The following is a 20961-nucleotide window of genomic DNA, read 5'->3' on the forward strand; positions in this document are numbered from 1 at the left end:
GCCGAAGTCCCGACGAGTCCGGATTAATGACTTTTGACTGTATACCAACACCTAAATATTTAATTTTCAGATTGTCATATGTTACAAATAGTTCTAATGTGTTTAATTAATTATTAAATAACTTGCTTTAATTTAAATTTAAAATAAACAGATTATGAAACCTTTCAAATTTTCCAGAGAAATTTTTCCAAGTGGAACAAAACTTTAAAATAAATTACAGGAACCTTTCTCTTATTTATTTAATTTTTCTTTAACACATAAATAAAAATACGCATGCTTATATGTAAATAATTAAACACTTTTTTTATGTGTCTAATTAAAGCGCTTGACACTCAATGACATTTCATTTCTAATAAAGTTTGTAAATATGGACAAATTTTTTAAAATTATCTTCAACACAGACTGTAGAAGCTAGTCAGTCGGGTTCTTTTCTTACTAATTTTTAATTATGAAGAAAGGCTATGTATTCCCAAGTAACACAATTACTCTTACTGCAAAACTACATAAATGAGTTTATTTATTATTTGACAATTACGAAATAAATTAATGAAACCTGTATCTTCAAATCTTTGAAAAAGATTTATATCACATTGTAAATTAATTAGTTCCAGCTGTACACATTCTGGTGCACTATTAATGTTCATTTTTAGTGGAAATGAAAACAAAAATGTAAACTCAGACTACAAAAAACTAAAATCTTGAAATCTTTGTAATAAATACATAACTGAAATATTACTTATAAAAGTACATAACATAGTTATAAAAAGTATATATCAATGGTGACATCTAGGGGCTAAAAGCATACTTAAAGCTAACATTTTTCTTTTTTATAACAATACAGCACCTGACATTGTATCGACATTAGCCATCGGCCCTTGAGTTGTTGTCAGGGGAGGGCCCCAAGACATATGTATCAGGAACGGAATATTGCACTCACTGGTTTTCTTTTGTTGGCATAGTTAACAAATGAGGAAGAAAGAATTAAGATAGCGAGAAATTTCTGTTAACAAAGCAAATTTGCTCTTCCTTAACTTTCTGATTTGAAGTAGCTTATTATTGTGTTCCATCTGTTATTATCAAACTTGTCAAAATTACAGTTTTACTAAATGATAATATCTCCTCTTTACTCTTTCTCCAAAACTACACATCTGTCAATCACATAGTGGATACTGGAATTTTGTATGCACCAAAAACCAGATAAAGTAGCTTTAAAAATATAGCAGCAAGACCATGCAAAAATTATAGAAATATGTTAATATAAAATCTGATGTATGGGGTATTACAAGTTCATGGCAGCACATGTCTGAAGATATTTTTTAAAATGCTTGGTATAATATACAACCAGCTTACCAAATTATATGATAATGATGAAAGCTGTACATCTGAAGGTTTTCAGATACCACAAATGACAAGCTAAAATATTTAATTAATGGAATAATGAGAAGAAATGCTAAATAAAGATAACTGATGCCTTACATTATGATGGCAATACCTCAATTATATATCAACCAATGGAATGGCAAAATATATGTAGTATGATTTTAAATACAGAAAATATCGCCATTTTTTCTTCGATTCAAAGTTAAATTTCATGTGGTGGTAATTCATAAAAAAATCTTTCTATATGCAAAATAGCTCTTCCAGAGCAGTTTTAATTTTATAATTTCTACATGTCATCTTACCAGATTTAAATTGAAGATCCAAAATCTCGAAATTTCCCAAATCCCAAATCATCAGGATTTAAACGATTCCAGATTTTAGATTTTGTACTGTATTTTAAGGAATAGATTTATACTTACAGCTTCAAAATCAAAACCAGATACATCATCACCTGCTTCTTCTCTGATTTTATCCACCATATCTGGATTTTTCTCTAAGTAAAATATAACAGGAAGAGAAACTAAATCAAATTTGCTGCCAGGAGGGCAGCCAAGATTATCAACAAAGGGTTGCAAATCTGAGTAAACCTTAAAGAAAGAAAACAAATTATATAAAATATAATATGAATATTAGGATAATCATTTTAAAAAGAATAAATAAATAAAACATGCTTATAAGGCAACGTACGTGTATGTGTATCTAAGGCATGCACAGGCTGAATATACTGATGATAAAAAAAAAAGACAACCTACACAGTCAGTAAATAAATATATTATGTCCGTAATTTAAAAATCTGGTATTTTGAATGGCTTTGTTTAACCTAGGTAAGAAAGCATATGCCAACAGTATGATTATAATACATTCCTGTTTATGAAAAGTGCAACATTGCAAAGGAATCATCACAACAGAATGCTTTATTCCACATACAACCAGCAGCAACACAAAAAAAATGATTAAATTTACAGAACAATATATCAATTTATTAAATGTAAAAATTTAATATTTAGTAAAGCCACCACATGCTGCAGTAAGAGCACATACTAATCATGGATGGTTGAATCAAACATTTTTTTTAAATGTTTACTTGAAGAATATCATCCCATATCACTAGTACTATTCAAGCCCAAAGTTAATTCATGTTCATAGTGGGTTGAGTGACACAAGTGAGTTTGCTGCCCATTCCAGATATCTTAAAAAAAGCTGTCTTGTGAACAGATAGGCCAAGGAGAAAGCAGTATTTACCACATTGAGAAGTCTTGAACTACCAATACGAGATGAGCACTGCCCTGTTAAAATGCACCTCCAGTAATACCTTAAATTAAGGATATGAATTCAAGCTCCACAATGTTTCTGGTGTAATGATTGCTAGGCACAGTACCGTCAATTCTTAATAGATGAGATTACCTGTTAAACTGAATGCAACCCATACTATCCAGTTTGACAGTCGTCTAATATGACAATGGTTTGGGAGATAAAGTTCATATCACAATAGTCCTCAAGCATCACCGTATTCCTAACTAAAATAGGATTCATTAGAAAAGACAATTTGTTGCCATTCAACATACCAGTAGCTGCATTCATGAGCCCACTGTGGCGGCAGGTTGTCAGCAAAATTCCGTACTCAGAAATTCATGTGTATAACATAGAGTACAGCAGACATTGATGAAGTATTGAAGCTGACAATGAATACCTATAAAAGTAGCTCCAGCATCATGACATCAGTCAAGATGAAGCTGCATAATCTGTCACAATCATATGGATGAAGTGTTTGACATCCTAAGCTGATGTAATTTTTTGGAAGCAATGGCAGGTTTAAAGCTTATCCACATCTCTCAAGCACATACACATGAATCACAGACAAAGCATTATGCCCCATACAATTGCAATTTCACATTGAGTAAATTCTGCTTTTCACAGGCAAATCATTTGCCCCTGTTCAAATGGCATAACTTGCCTACAGTGAGTTTTCTGTCATCCATGAAGAATAGTGAGTCCTCATGAAATGTACTTTAAATATTTCACTACTGCCATACTAATTACAGGGTTAGCATGACAGTTCGGAAGAAGCTGCTCACTCTGGCATAAACTATCAAGTTACACCCTGCTTTGTATATCAGGTATCATTTGTATACCACACCCTGCTTTGCATATCCAGAACGTTTCATATTATTTGAAAGTTCATATCTATTATAGCGTTTTAGTTTGCACAAAATGCAGCATATGCACGAAAAAAGTAAAAAACATAACAAGCTTGATTCACTTGACCCTAAAGACATAATATCTCACGTGATCTTTGTATCTTATAAATGTCATTCCAGTAATCATAGAGAAATACAGTGAACTACATAGCAGTTTAATGTGCTGTTATGAAGTCTATCTTTCTTTTCTTTTCGCCATCGACGGAACAGCTGGCCCACTGGATTAGGTGCTTTTCAGCCTGTTGGATCCCGTCGATGGAATTAAAAATAAATATACAAATAAGGAGCTTAGTATTGTGTCTTGTTTTAGTCTAATCACTCTCACCACAATACTCTCACTTTGTACTATTAAGTGCAGAGGCAGAAGGCCAGCCAATATATTTAATGCAGTTGTAGGAGAGGTACGGAATTCTCTGCAGATGCCCAGAAGAAATTGTCTTTGTGCAGAGTTCAATGCATGTTGCATGTTAAACGTGACATTGACGCCCCATATGGAAACGCCATGAAGAGCTATGCGCTCAGCGACTGTGACATACCATATTTTGAGCATCTGCGAGGAGACACCCCAGCTAGCAGCAGCTGTTCTCCCCATTGTATTAGACAATTTATGCAGCCTTTCTTTAAGATCCTTGATGTGAGGGAGTCAGGAGAATCTGTCGTCTATAATCACACTCAAGTAGCAGAAATGTCTCACGAATTGCATGTTTCTGCCATGAAGGTTTACGCATGGTTTGTGCTCGTGCCTTTTTCCAGGGCTAATTAGCATTCCTTTTGTTTTTGCTCTTGAAATTGTGAGCTTATATTTACTGGCCCAGTGGGCTATTTTGTCTAATGCTTTTTGGGAATTTACTTTGTAACTTTTATGGCTGTGACCGTTTGAAATTAGCAAGAAGTCATCAGCATACGCTATTATTTCTGATGTTTCATCATCATCAAACAGGTTGAACATGGTGTCTGCTACCAGGTTCCACAGAAGTGGACCTAGGCAGGAGAGCCTTTCATCACCTTTTGCATGTGGACACCTTTGTCCATTGTAGCTTCAATTCGTCTTTCACTCAGGTAGCTGTAGATCAAATCAAATAAAGTTTTGCAACAATTGATATCTTTGAGACATTTCAAAACATCATGCCATTACAACGAATCGAAGCATCTTGAATGTCTATGCTGATGACAAAAGTATGCAGTTTATTCTGCTTGTTTCTAAGTGCCGTGTTTTGTAGGTGATTCAGTGCGTGATCCACTGACTTTCCTGCTATAAAGCCATACTGCCTAGTATTTATAAGTTTATTAAAATTCAGTCTTTGGAGTACTATTCTTTCGAAGATTTTTCTTATGGCTGGGAGCAGGCAGATGGGCCTATAAGAAGCAGCCTCGTTTGAATTTTTATCTTCCTTTAGGAAGGGAGCAACTATAAGGAATCTCTTCCAAAACAAGCAGTCTTTTGAACTGTTCAGTATTCTGCAGCACAGAATAACTAAGCCTTCAGTTAACATGGTTAGGAACCATGACTAAATCTAGAAATTACTGTTCTATAGTTTTAATATAAATGCTATAAAAAATCCGGCATTTCATTAAATCAAAAAACAAACAACAGAAAATGTTTAGAACTGTTACAAAAATCAGTGACTATAATAAAACAAAAATGAGTGCAATGATTTAGATGTTGATGATATCATAGATGTACATAGTGAAAGTCAATTCATGAAGGAGAAGATTCTATTGTAACACATATTTATGGTTTATTTCTTCCAAACACCTATATTCTATTTCTTGATCAAACAATTTCTTAATATATGTAACTAAGCTGGCACAAGCTATGTGCCTTAAAAAAAAAAAAAAAAAAAATCTGCGTTTTTTATGATATACTCACTATAAGTAAGAAAAGTATGGATGGCAAACTAATAAGAGAGAAATGGTAAAGATTTTTTTTAATTGTTACCTCAACGATAATAGTATAATAGTATACGATAATACTGGTTTAGTAGTTTCAGTTTAGAATCTTGGATATTATGATTGGCTGAAACCTCATGTAAAAGTTTGCATCATTAGAATTACATAGGTGTCATGCAAGAAGGATTAATTTTGAAATGACAGTTTAAAGAGATTTATTATAAGCAGTTACTATTTTTATGACAAACAAGGAAATAAATTAAAAAGAAGACTTGAAAGATTATTACAAATTAAAGATAATATTCTATCTCACTTATTTTTTATCACATATATAAATATATATGCATACACACGCTCTTATAATATATATATATATATACAGGGTGGCTATAATTAAACTGACCCTATTCAGACCCCTCTAGAACTTGTTCCACTTATTGAATTTTGATAAAATTTGGTATCCATGTTATATGGATCATGGGGAAACAATTTCTGCAATAAAAAATAATTCAACGTTTGACCATCAGGAGGAATTGTGGCACCTAAAGAAGGACAAAATATCTGTCAGAATCATTAAAATTTATTCAGTAACAGAATGCGCACAATATGTGCCCCATTGACATCAAATACATATTGAAAGCACATTATAGCATGTTCAATGGTCGCGCAAAGTAACTTTTGAGGGATTTCAGCAAGATGGCATGTAATTCTGGCTTTCAACTCATGTAAAGTCCTAATTTATCCTTCATAAACATGGTCTTTTAAGAATCCCCACAACGAGAAATCACATGGGTTTAAGTCACATGAACGATGAGGCCAGGCATCTGGAAAAGCTCTCGATATTACATGATTCTTGCACAAAGTTAGCACAAAGCAGTTCTTTGACTTGGCGCCCAATGTGTGGAGTTGCTCCATCTTGCATAAAGACAGTAATCTGCAAACATTGTCATTCCTGTAAAGCAGGAATGACTGCTGTCAAAGGAGTTGAGAGTTTTAAAGAGTCACATAATCAGAATGCAGTGGTTGTTGGTGCAGGACATTGGAAGGTGAAGCACCCTATAAGCAGCAATTTTGATTATTCACAGCTTCATCTAAAGGAATGTCTGCCTCATCGGACCATAGAATTTTCCAAGGCCATGTCTCATCAATATCCATTCTCACCAAAAATTGGCAAGCAAATTCACAGCATGTTTGGTGATCCTGAGGTTACAGCATTTGCACTAAGTGGATCTTATACAGCTACCATTTCAAAATGGATCACAAAATTTTTCATAGGAATCGCCAACTCACGTGACACCAATCGAGCACTTGCTGAAGAATAGCGGGAACTGGAGGTTCTTTCAACCACAGCAGTAGTGACTTCTTTGCAACCGATTTCCACCCTCTTCATAGCAGCACTCCCAAGTCTCCAATCGCTTCAAATTTCATAATCATCTTCTTCAAAGCTTTCTTTGGCATGGGCCCTTTTCGCAATCCCTTTAAATGACAATTTGCATGAATATCACAACTAAGCTATTGCTGCCATTCTGATAAAACAGTTTTACCAGTAAAGCTCTCAGTCTTCTGTAAGGGCATGATTAGCGAAGACAAAGGCACGTAGAATGCTTTTCTGGTTCTGACTGCAAATCTCTTTATAGGTTTGATTAATTTGCATAAGAAATTTTTTTTAATTGCCATCTAGTAGTCAAAATTTGAACTATTTTTTATTACAGAAATCTTTTCCCCATAGTCTATATAATGTATATACAGTCAAAAGTCGTTAATTCGGACACCCATAATCCGGAATGATCTATAATCCGGACTTCAAAGCTAAAATCTTTCTGCGCATGCGCCGCGTTGACACATGCTCATAGGCGTTTTACGCGTGCGCGCAAGACATTTACGACTGCGCATATACGTCTGCGCAAACGCAGAATACGTTTTCGCGTGCGCATTTAATGTATAACGGACGGTGTAAGCTACCATTATCTAATTATCTATTTCAGTTAATGTTGATGATTGCGTCGTTCCTTAATCTTCGAATTGGATCCGGCTTATTATTTTTTGTAGACTGTAAGAGCAATTTTTATAAAAGTAAGCTTGAACTTTCGTTTATGTCAAATGCTGGAGCTCCCAAAGGATCTAGAAAACGAAAGTATGTTTCGATGTCCATCAAACAAAAAATGAATTGCTACAAAAAATGGATAAAGGTATATCCTTTGTTTATCTAACCATTCCGAAATCTGTTTATCAATTTCACACTGCTCTGCGCGGGGCACATTGCTCTGCGCGGGGCGGACGTCGCGGCGCGAAATGAACTGGAAGTTGATCTGTCAGCACTATCGTTATCTTCAGGGCAGATGTTTTTATTTTATTCGGCTTATAATTCCTTACTAAATGTAGTATTTAATCTCGATGTACTCCGTCTATGATATGATTTAAATCAAATTCCTCGTCATTATAAATATCACGAATACAAATCAAATAGTTTTCTGGTTGCAATTTTCTAATTTCGGCTATGCGTAAGGTATGCTTTACGCATGCGCGCGTTGAAAGAAATGTTTAATAAAGTAAACAAATAAATATTAAGCTTCTTTTTTGTAAATTTTGATACCCTTTAGATCATAATTGCTCATTATTTTATAAATTACGGTTTCATATTTTTAATTTTATAATTTCTGCATGCCATCTTACCAGATTTAAACTGATGATCTATAATCCGAAAAAATTGATAATCCGGAATCGCCAAAGTCCCGACGAGTCCGGATTAAAGACTTTTGACTGTACCAAGTTTCATCAAAATCCAATATGTAGAACAGGTTCTACAGCGGTCTGAATAGGGTCACTTTAATTATAACCACTCTGTATATGAGAGTGTGTGTGTGTGTGTGTAGGTGAATCCAAAAAGAGGTTACGAGCAGCAGCATTTGAAAAATAATTACTAATGAAGGAACACTTTCCCCCAGAGTGGAGACAGATGGCACCAGTTGTCTTTCAGCAGTTGTGTAGATAGGTAGTGTTAAGTTTGCAGACATGTTAGAGCAACTGAAATGGCAAAACATTTAGGAAAGTAGTCTAACTTGGAAGTGGAAGCCGTAATTCATTTCATTTGAGCAAAGAATGTGTCCACATCTGAAATTCACAGTCAGGTCATGGAAGTTTAGGGTGAAAAAGCAATGGGAAGATAACATGTAGTGAAATGGTGTTTCCCTTTTCAGTCTTGCAGAGAAGTTTTCGAAAATCATACGGCAGCTAGTGTCCATCCCTGTTCTTCAACAACAGAAACCATACAACATGAGTTGAAGAAATAATTCAAAATGATTGATGGCAGACTAGGGGGTCAAGCATGTGTGCAACTTTTTTTGTGCACTCCTATATAACTTAATAATTTATGCTGCCCTCTCGACAAAAAAAGGCCTTTTTTACTGCTTTTTGGAAAAAAAATCGTTTCCTAATACATTTCTCCTTTCACAAGTAACTTCCACTTTACAGGATACCAAGTGAATTTGAAGCCCATAAATTTTATCACCTGTGTGCAGTCATTCCCTGCATACCCACCAGGAACAGTTCTGATTTGGATTTCTTTCATCCTTCTGCTCATATAGCAGGAAAGAAAGGAAAAAATTATTTCAATAAACATTAAGTAGCTGTCACAGCAAACTTCCTCATTTTTAACTTTCTGATTTAATCTAGCTTATTATCTTATTGTCCGTTATTATCACTTATCAAAATTAAAGTTTAAGTAAAAGATAATCTCCCCATTTCACTCTTTTCTCAGAATTATATATTTATTACTGAGTTGCATCATTCATGTCCACTTAGGGTTAATTTTTCTCAGGTCACTGCACACCTGCAAGTCTCTCTATCTCTCCTGATAAAAACTATACAAGTCAGATATCCACCAATATCTATAGCTATTTCTTAATTAGGTAATTCACAATCACAGTAAATTACAATTCCCTCACTAGATTGAGACATGCACTATTTTCAAAGCTAAGCTTTCACATGAGCATCATATTTACGAGATCTTCCATACACATAATTACTAAGGAAACATGATTTCCACATAGAAACCTATGTTCAGTTCACTTTTACACTGTTTCTACACTCATGTCCATAAATTAAGGATAATGCAAAATCAGGCAAAGGAAGAGTTAGAAGCAAAACAAATTTGACTTATTTGTAAAGCTTATTTATTAAACAAAAGGTAAAGAGCAAAAAAAGATGCTATATATTTGATATTATTAAAAAAATTAGCGATATTTTCTCCCTGGAGCAAATTACAAAAAAAAACCTATTTACAAAAAAACAATATTACATGGTTGGTATGATTGTTAATACATTGTATGTCTCCCAGACGATGCAATACAGTCCGTACAACGCCTAGACATGCTGAGTACCAAATTATCAATCTGATCTTGGGGGATATTACACCACTCAAAAAGCAATGCTCTCTGAAGTTCTGGTAGACATGTAGGAGGAGGCTGACGGGCTGCAACTCATCGGCCAAGCATGTCCCACACGTGCTCTACTGGATTCAAGTCCATTGAGAATGCTGGCCAGTCCATACGGGTGATATCCTCTGATTGAAGGCATTCACTTACGATGTTTGCACAGTGAGGACGGGAGTTGTCATCCATAAACACAAATTGTGCGCCCATGGCGCCCCGAAACAAACGTACATGTTGTTCCAGAATGACGTTCCGATAGATTTGGCTTGTCATGGTTCCAATTTGAACATGCAGGTCAGTTCTGGAACCCAGAATGATTCCACCCCAAACAAGCACTCCTTCACCACCGTAACGGTGTCGTTCAATGATGTTTTCTTGGTGGTAACAGGCACCTGGAGCTCTCCATATGAAAGTTCGGCGAGAATCAGACTGCAAGCTAAACCTGGACTCGTCGGAAAACATCACACAAGCCCACTGTTGCGGTGTCCACAATGCATGCTCTCTACTCCACGCTAACCGCAGGCGGTGAGTTGCAGTAAGTGGAACGCATCTGACAGGTCTACGAGCATATAGACCAATCTGCCCTAAGCCTCTGTAAACGGTCTCCCTTAAAATTGTCGTACCAGTAGCTGAAGAGAGCTGACGAGACAGGTCTGATGCTGTGCTCCGCCTGTTTTTTTTGGCAGTAACTGCCACATACCAGTCCTCATTCGGCGTTGTAACTCTGGGGCGACCTGTGCTGTAACGTCTACTCACATTACCATCATCTTGGAATCGTTGCCAAAGCCTGGAGATGACACTCTGGGCAATTCCAAGTTCGTCTGATACTTCCAGTTGGGTACACCCACATTCCAGACGGCCGATAATTCTACCACGTAAAAAATCATCCAAATGCGTCCTTTGTCTCATAACTATTCGGTTATTGCATTGAAATGCTTATAAAGCGCCTGCGAACAATTTTACTTCTTTGCCTGTATTCCTTATATATCACTCTCTTACACTCTCGTCATTGTGACGTATCATCGGTGTCATCTGGTTACTTCCCAAAATTTGCATATGACTCTTGAAGATGTGTGTAGTGATTTTAAAGGTGATATATTTATTTTAGAGTTCGATTTCCGCGCGACTCCGAATCATCCTTAATTTATGGACATGAGTGTAAATAGCATTATTGGAGCTTCTGACATGAAAATTATCATGCACATTTCAAGTTCATAATTTCTTTCTTTCTTCCCCCCTTTTTTTGATTTTGTTTTCTTTTTTACTTTTTACTTCAGCTGATTACATGGCTTAAAAGGTTTTTAATTTAATATACAGTAAAAACTCAACTATCTGGCATTCAACTAACTAGAAAGTTCAAATTAATGAGAATATTTTAGAGTTTGCGAAAAAAATAAATCAATATGTGTGAGATCTGTAATGCCTTTATAGAGCTCGTAATACTGCTAACACGTACATATTGTTGCCAAAGCATATAACTTAGAACCAATAATGGCTAAGCATGATGTCACAACAAAATCACAAGAAATTCATTTTAATTTAACATAAGTTGGCTTAATTTACGATAAGCTGGTTCAATTTTTGTAAAGAAGAATAATTTTTTCCTCACATTTCGAACAAAAGATTTACGCTTGGACTGCATGAAGTGAACCATTTTCAAAGTTACACGATCTGGGCATTAAAAAAAAAAAAAAAGCCATGACATGCGACTTTTAAAATGCATAAAGCAATTGCAATATAATGTGAAAAATCATGACAGGTGATTAAAGTTTTTTATATGCTATATCTACAATTTGTGTCTCTTTTTTGTTTACTAAATAAAAGATGATATCTTCATTTAAACTGTTTGGCCAGAATGTTTGGCAACATCTTCAACTTTAATGTTCAGCAGGATTTCATAATCAAATGAGGCCTACAAAATGTCAGCTTTTATAACTGAAATGTTCATTTTTTCCAAAAAATCTTAATTTTAAATGCAGGCTTTTCATATTCCAGTTGATAACATATGATAACTGTTTTTATAATTTTAGAGCAGAAATTTTTCCCATTAATTTGTCTTTTCTAATATGAATTCTATTTCTTATATGCTGAACAATCCAAAATTTTCACATATCTGGAATTCAGCATTTGTGAAGCTTTCCAGTTGAGCTTTTACTGTAATAGGAACACTTCATACATGATTTCACTTCAGAACTAAAATTAAATAAGGAATAATCAGTTTTAAACTGCTAATCAATTAGTAGTTCAAAATTAAAATCTAATTGCTGCAAAAATATATGAATCAACTAATTCAAATAAAAATTTTAATAAAGTTCAAATATAAGATGATGAAAACAGTTCAGTTTGCAAAATATTTGCGAATGCATAGACAATCATACACTAAACATTCTTAAAATCTCTGTCAACATACCTGCCATGCTAGAGCAACATTTTTTCCAAATTCAAATCCTTTAGCTTGCATTGCTTCATCATGCCCAGCAAGTTCAAGAGTAGATTTACAACTGTTAGCTATCAAGCTACCAGCAGAAAGAAAATTCTTTTCTTCCCACGTAGAAATATCCATATCTTTAATGGGAAGTGGGTTTCCTTGTTTATCATGCTCTCCCAAGAATTCAGCTTGCATAAAATCAGCAATAGCTTTTGATATTAAATCAACCACCTACAGAATGAAAAAAGAATAGAGGATAAAAATATCAAAATAAAATAAGTTATTAACTATTAATTTGACAAAATTAGATAGCTGATAACTCATTCAGTGTATGGGTTATAAGAAGAAAACATTAAAATTAAACTAATTTTTGTAAAAAGCATAAAAATAATTTTTACATATGTTTCTTATCATTCATACAAAACTTTTCACAGCAGGTTAAATAAAAAAACCATAGCTGAAAGAATGATATAACTAGGAAAATTCTCTTAACAGAATTCAATATATATTCTTCTATCTAGTAAAAATAATAATCTCTCATGAAAGATGTAAAAGGTAAATAATTTCACAAGAAACAATTCTAAATTTTTTTAAAGTTTAAAAGAAAAAAGTTTTGAAAGCTTTAACAAGTTTTTGCTATGCAAACAGATGAAGGGATTGTGTCATTTAAAATTGATTAATATAACACGTTTTGCCTATCATACTACCTATTAATTTTAAGTGTCTAGTTTTAATATTATTTTTAATTTGTGATTTCTAGTTTTCCTAATAAAAATTAAATTGAAAAATCGTATTTTTGGCCTACTTTTACAAAACTGATCAGAGTATGCAATTTATAAATATTATCAAATCTTTAAATCTGGCATATATCTTTTACATCACTGAGACTCAGGGAGTAAGAAAAGTCTGTAAAAATTTTACATCTTACATTTTGCCTTACAAAATTAAGCACTCTGATATATATATATATATATATATATATATATTTTAAATTTTAGAAAAGAGGAGAGGGTATGATCTTCTAGTAATTGTGAAAGGGTGTATGGAACAAAAGCAGTTGAAAACCACTATTCTAGGATCTTCCAATGAAACATAAAAATATTTCAACCAAGTTCAATATCCTTCAGTTAACAGTGAGAACTTGGACAATAAAAGATGTCAATTATTTTGTATTAAAAAATCATTTAGTATTAAATAAACACTGTTCACTTTTTTAGAGTACTTTAAAAATATTCCTAAAAATAAAAAGAAAAAACCTAGATGGAAAATGGAGCTGAAAAGCAAAACACAAAAATTTGGACTTAAATAAACATTTAACTTTATTGCAAGCTGCAGCTTCAAAATTTGGGTTCAATGTGTTGTGTCATGATGTTGATAACAATGATTTAAAAAAGAAAGGGCATAAGATTAGTTGAAAGCTACAATTGTGATATGAATAGGCTGTAGTTTGTAAAACGGTTATAATTTGAAGAAATTTTAGATTGTAAAATGTTACTTTTGACTCAAAACTTTCTAACCCTGAAAGACTTCTCAATTTCATAATGCAGTATGACATGGCAGCAATTTCCGCAGCATGTGCACTATAAAACAAATAATACCAAAAATTTCAAATTACACAACCAGATACAATAAATCATTCAGCACATCCATCCAGCAAAAGAACATCTGTGGACCAAATAAATTGCAAGATTGTTCTATTAAGTTTAGAGCCAGAAGAATTACAGAAAGTCAAGTCTGAAAGCATTATAGAAGATTTTCCCATGTTAAAGGCAAAAATAAATAAATATATAAATCAAATGAAACTGCAGTTGGTATAACATAAAAAATAAATGTTCTCATTAAAGTAGTACTTTTTTTTTTTTTTTTTTTTTTTTTTTTTTTTTGTGTCCAAAGAGGCAATTTGCCCTGAAGTATTATTGTTTTCGTTTTGCGATTTTGTGTTGAAACCTTTAAAAGGCTGTATCACTTTTCAAATCATTGCCACCAAATATTACCGGCCTGTATTATATCTGAAGAAATAATATAATGAAGAATCTGCATAAATGCATATATGTTTCTAACAGTGTGATAAAACAACAGTACTTAGAGCCATCAAAATTTGACTAACGTAATCTTCCGTAGAATATGGGCATGTGGAAGCCCTAATTTGAATTTGAAATTTGTTTTATTATCGATTTCATATTTTGTAACACTTCAACGAATTTTTTATTAAAAATCTAAACAATTTCAAAGCGAGAGAAGGCAATGTTGTACAGAAAAAAAATTTTTTATCTCCAGCGCGTGAGACTGCACATCGAAAATTCTAAAGATATGCTCAATTTAAAATTATTTTGCGATATTGCTCTTGAACTGAATTTTATGGTTTAAGTGCGAAGAATGTGATATTTAATAAATAAAGGTAACACACAAAATGTTTAAAAAAATGTCCCTTTGGACGTAATTTAAAATCTGAAACCTTTCAGATTTCCTTTTTATTTTCTTTTTCTAAAATAAAAATTGTCTTCAGTAAAGATGGAAGAGATACTCTTTTTTACATATTTAAAAAAGTGTGAAATAAAGAAAAACTAAGCCAAATAAAAATGATGCAATTATAAGGACATGCATTTAAGAAAGACACAACTTTCACACTGGCACTGCAACTGGTTAATATAAAATAACCTTCTGAAATTACTTTTATTTAAAAGTTGCCATATTTTGTGATTAAAAATGAAAATTTTTTATTTTTATAAAGCTTAGCAAGTGCTAGAGATAATTTGCCTTAATAGTTAATATACTAAAGGGAGATCATTTGATCATATTTTTTGATGCAGAGCTTATTTTTAGGTAGTTGGATATAAGTTTTAAAATCAGCCTTGTTATAAATTATCATCTTCCAAATATCAATCTGATTTCAATAGAGAGACATAAAAAGTTGTCAAATAAAGAGAAAGGAGCACCTAAAGAAAAAAACATCTAATGAAAATTTCTATTATCACTAGTGCAATGATGATTTACATTACAAATAATCAAGTAAAAACAGTTTTATCTTACCTTACAATTTCTCAGATTAGCTAAACCCTTGCAAGCATTCGCCAAAAGATAATCTCCACTCAGTATAGAAATTTTATTCCCAAATTGCAGATCTTGCAGAGTACTTTCATCAGGAATCCTGCTGGATGACAGATTTAAAATTCCCTTGTGTATAAGATGAGCTGTGTGAATCATTTCAGTAATCTCAGCTAATGTTTGTTGTCTAGATGTTACGCCAGATGTGCCTGCAGAACTTATATCAGAACATGTAGCTGTATGTCCGGCTGCTTTAGAAAGTAACAAAACAACCAATCCTCGTGTTTGCATATTTATACGCCCATGATATACAAGTCTCCTATATTTTTTTAAAAAGAGAAATGAATAAGAAACTTATAGACTTTATAAGTTATATTTTTTCAATATTAAATAAAATTTTGTAAGAATCTGTCAGTAATAATCAGTTATACGCATAATTCAATTTTATGCCAATATGAATAAATAAAAAATTTAGAAGGAAAATGGGATACTTTCTCTGCACCATGACCGAAAAGCCACGAAAACATACTAATGTGTCAAAACACAATATTTCCAGAAGTATTTATGTGGCAAACCAGGCATACATCCTTCCCCTAGATGGCTTTTAACTTCAGATACTTTTATTAATATGATTGCAGATTACGATCCCTCCTATGGGAATTTCAGCATAGTGGGGGACCACAAACTACAGTTTTTATCCTCTTCAAAGAAATCTCAGACTTAATTTTCTGCATGTATTGAGCATACTGAGCCTCACTTAACCCGGGAAGACGCGCGTGGGTGTATCGGCACCCCACGCATAAACAAATTCGCTGGCAATCTCCCCCTATAATCCTAAATGCTGAGGTCCATCAGTAGCTGCCTTCAAGGTCATGTTCTATACGTCTCAAGAGGAAACGGCAAATTCCAAGCATTTATTGTTGTTAAAATAATAGTTTGGGGATGTGCCGACACCCCACGCGCACTTTCGTGTTACTATTTTTCAGTGTGAGCCATGGCGTGTGCAAGTCTCTCTGTTCGGTCTTTTCCTCATTTTACATATGATCAAGAAACTAAAAGACTTAAAAAATTATTAGAGGGTGTTTCATCGGATGAAGATTCTATAAAAGAAGAATTAGAAGATTCAGATAATAAAGATACAGTTAGTGATCATGAGTCTGAATCAGAAGAAGAGTGTGACTCTTCAGAAGACATTCCTTGTGTTCAAACTGACTATTTTATAGGAAAGGATAAAAATTAGCTCCAATAAGAGATTTATATGAAAATTTTGTCAAGAATTGACAGAAGTTATATCATGTAGGGGAATACGTGATTTTGAACGAAAAGCTAGAACCTTTTCGAGGACGATGCTCCTTTCGGCAGTATATACCTAAGAAACCTGCAAGATATGGTATAAAGATATTTGCTGTGGTTGATTCTAGAATTTTCTACGCTTTTCATGTCAGCAGCCAGATGAACACAATTGGTATACCAGTTAAGAATTGGTCAATTTCTTACAGAAAATGATTTGATGAACCATAAAAAAAAGAAAATATAATATAGGAGATGTTACATGTGCTGAAGGAAAAAAGACAGAAAATCAAAAACTGTACATGTGAAGTGTAAAAAACATATGTCAAGAGCACTGTAAAATAGATGCTTCATGTGTATATTACAAGATATCTAATGCTTCCTGGGCGTAATTGATTTCAATATTAATTATATAACTCGTTGTTCTTGTAATAATTCTGCATAATTTGGATTATAAGTGCATTCACAAATAAAAAACAAACATGTCTCATAGAAATCAATGAATCCTAGACGCCTGAAAAAAATATCTATTTGTTATTAATTTTAAAATTAGCATTATTTTATATAATAAATGTTGCAATTAATAGAGAATGCCTTCTTTTACTGAATTGTAATAATATGTTTAATTTGTACGTCATTTAATTGCTTAAGGTGTTTTGACACCCCATGTGTGTTCTCGTGTTACATAATACAGCGCGTCCTCCCAGGTTAAGGCATCACGCACCTCTTTTTTCCTTTTCATTTTAGGCCTTTAGCTTCAAGGTAATGCCGATAATGCTGAATCTGTGCAATTCTCTGAATGTTTTTTAAAAGAAAAAACTCAGATCACTGTATACATGGAAAACAACAGAATAAAGAACAGAGCAAATGGGGGAATATGGAGAGAACAACAGTGTGTGGGGGGGGACAATAAGCACATGAATTATATATGAAAAAATGTAAAAAAAAATAAGCAGCAATGATTGAATTGTTGATAGAGACATAAAAGATACTCAAATAAACATTCTTCTCCAATCACCAACAAGTTCATAAATGCTCTCCAAAATTGCCAATGTGTTCAGGACTTTTGTTAGGGATTTGGATAATCAGAGTTCCCAATATATAATGTGAAAATTTAAAAACTAAAGAGAAAAAGAAAACGAGAACTTTTATTTTATTCGGCATCCATGGCTTGGTTAGTTAATGCAATGTCAAAATACATGAGTGTGTGCATGTGTGTAATTGAAAAATTCAGATGGTATTAGTGATGAAAATGATGATGACAAATGTCTGTGATCATCTTAATTTAAATGCAATTTCACTGAATATTGAACACAATCAAGTAGTACTATAAGTACAGAGAGAGGGGCATCCATTTTGAACAAATTCATATGCAGGTTTCATATACTGCAACATGTTATTCAATAATTACAAGTAAGTATTTTACATATATCACAATATGCAACTACACATTAGTAGAATAGAGGCAAATATGACAAGATTGAAGATTATGTTACTGATATTAGATTAAGAATGATGAAAGTATTACATATCTCAGGAGTGTTTGTTCAAATAAGTGGAGCTTTCGAAAATGTTAACCAACAATTAGCAAATGGTATACTATTAACACATCATTTGCCAAATGCATCCCTTATTCTTCAAGTCAATCTGCTTCTAAGTATGCTATTGGTAAATCTCTAAATCTAGCTATTAACAACGGATTCAAACTTCTAGCTATTTTTTTCCTAGAAAGCTCACAACTACTGATGCAAAATACCGTATATATGATAGGGAATTATTAACAATCTACATTTCCAATCAGAAATTTAGGTGCATTAGAGGAACACAAATTTGCAGCATTCACCAATCCCAAATCACTAATATTTGCTCTTATAAGAAACCTGAAAAATGCTCCCTAAGTCAAAATTGTCAACTAGACATTTTTAAAATTCACAATTGATGTAGAATACATAAAAGGAACTGATGATATTGGTGCTGACACATTACCTCGCATTCCTGAAACTGAAATCACTACATCCTATTTATTACTAGAAAACTGCTAGGATAAACAACAAATGATGAACAAATTAAAAGAAATATTACGACTTGTCTATTATCCGGTCGACAGTGAAAGTTAGCTAGCTTAACAGTTCATCAAGCCATTAAAGCTGACATAGATTCTTTCAAAGCTGCCCCAGACATTCCTGTGGAGTTCTTAAGTAACTGATGCTTCTTTATTCAATAAACAATGAGTATTCAATTTAGCACTCTGACTTTCTGAAATTGATAAAATTGTTATGCCTTATGATTTTACCAGAAGCTCTGTGTAAAATACTACGAGGGCAAACTTCCTACTAGTTTAAAATGACCACACGTCCCGATTTTGGTGGGACAGTCCTGCTTTTGGAAGACTGTCCTGCCGATTTTTTTAAATGTCCCGCTTTTTAAAAAACATCTGCATTTCTTATTAAATGTACTGTAAAAATATATCACCTATTATTTATTAATTATTATAGTAAATATAAAGAAATAAAAATACACATAAAATGCAAGCAGAGTAAACTAAATTAGACGATGTAATTAGTTAGATTTACTCAGTGGTGTTCGATCATTGTCGTTATGTCTCGTCAAGGAATATGTATTTTCAACGGAGGAACAGCTAGCATTTGCTGAAGGGCTATTTGCTTTCCACACCATAAATCACAATCAAAGTTTCAGATCAATTGATTGTACGTCGCAAATGATCAAAATATTGCACGACAAAAATTTTGCATGTGCAAGGACAAAAACCGAAGCTATTATTTTTAATGTTTTTTTCACCATATTCGTTTCCACAATTACAGAAAGAATTAGATAAATACACATTTATATCCATATATTATGATGCATCCAACCAGAAAGATTTAAAATTATTTCCTAGAATTGTTCGATTTTTTATCCAAAAACAGGAATTAAAATTTGCCGAGTGAAACTTCACAAATAATATTTGATTCAATAAGTACTATTTTAAAAAAGAATAATTTGAACAATAAAATTATTGACTATTTGTGAGGATAACACTAATGCAAATTTTGTTGTAAAAGCTAGAAAAGGCATTAATAATGTTTTTAGGAAACTTAACGAACATTTGAACCAAAAATGTATTCGAGTAGGTTGTGCAGCGCACATTCTACACAATACTATTCAAACAGCATCTGACTTACTTCCAGTGGATGTTGAAAATATTATTGCAAAGATTTATCCGTATTTTTATATATGTGCATGTTGAAAGTTTGAAGGATTTTTGTGAAAGCACAGAAATCGAATATAAAAGAACTATTGGTTACAGCAAAACACAATGGTTAGCTCTTTTATCTTTACTCTTTTTCTTTTATTTGAAAATATTTTCAAAATATATGAACCATTAAAATCATACTTTTTATCACAAGATAAATATCCAAGAATACTGCAGCTCTTTTTTGAAAATGACACATCACAAATTTGGCTTCAGGTCATCCACAACCAAGCTACATTATTTCACAATGCTGTGAAAATTATTGAAGGGTACAAAATTTCAGTTACAGAAGTGTCAAATGAAATCAACAATTTAAAAACAAAATTGCGAGAAAAAATTTATAACAATTACATTACGTGTTTAATGTATAACGGACAGTATAAGCTAAGCTAAAATTATTTAATTATCTATTTCAGTTAATGTTGCAGATTGCGTTGTTCCTTAATCTTCGAATTGGATCCGGCTTATTATTTTTTGCAGTCTGTTAGAGCAATTTTATAAAAGTAAGCTTGAACTTTCGATTATGTCAAATAGAATTTCTGATATATATTTATTCATATGTAAATGATCTACAAAGCGAAAGTATGTTTCGAAGTCTATTAAACAAAAAGTGGAATTGTGCAAAAAATGGATAAAGACATATCCTTTGTTTATCTAAACTTTAACGCTTGTTTATCTATGTTTATCTTTAACGCTGTGGCGAGCAATGAAGTGGAAGTTGATCTGTCAGCACTATCCTTATCTTCAAGGCAGATGTTTTTATTTTATTTGGCTTATTATTCCTTACTAAATGTAGTATTTCATCTCAATGTACTCCATCTTTGATATGATTTAAATCAAATTCCTCATCATTATAATTTGCAGTTGATCTTTACAATATGGTAACTGGTAGTTTGGCGACATTTTGGAGGCGATAAAGGTTACTACCTGACACTTTGATAATAATGTGAGCAGTACTCAGTTCCAATTACGCATTATTTTGTGTGAGGGAAATGAGAGATCATGGGATATGTCATGTGATATTAATGGACGAATTACGGTTCTTTA

At 32.9% G+C, this 20961-nt stretch overlaps 1 protein-coding gene across 2 annotated transcripts in view; it reads right to left on the minus strand.

Moving 5' to 3' along the window:
• Positions 1-20961, minus strand: part of LOC118191198 (all trans-polyprenyl-diphosphate synthase PDSS2-like) — a 31018-nt gene that overhangs the window by 4785 nt on the left and 5272 nt on the right. For both annotated transcript variants that reach the window (XM_085810570.1, XM_035361999.2), the window contains exons 2-4: positions 15357-15690; positions 12309-12557; positions 1800-1967 (exon numbers count right to left, since the gene is read on the minus strand). In XM_085810570.1, coding sequence (XP_085666696.1) covers positions 1800-1967; positions 12309-12557; positions 15357-15662 — 723 coding nt within the window. In that variant the 5' untranslated portion in view covers positions 15663-15690. The remainder of the gene's footprint in view (positions 1-1799; positions 1968-12308; positions 12558-15356; positions 15691-20961) is intronic.

The sequence above is a fragment of the Stegodyphus dumicola genome, chromosome 2 (genome assembly GCF_044657685.1).
Source record: "Stegodyphus dumicola isolate Sdum_Otavi_A_Nest chromosome 2, ASM4465768v1".
In the NCBI taxonomy this organism is placed as follows: domain Eukaryota; kingdom Metazoa; phylum Arthropoda; class Arachnida; order Araneae; family Eresidae; genus Stegodyphus; species Stegodyphus dumicola.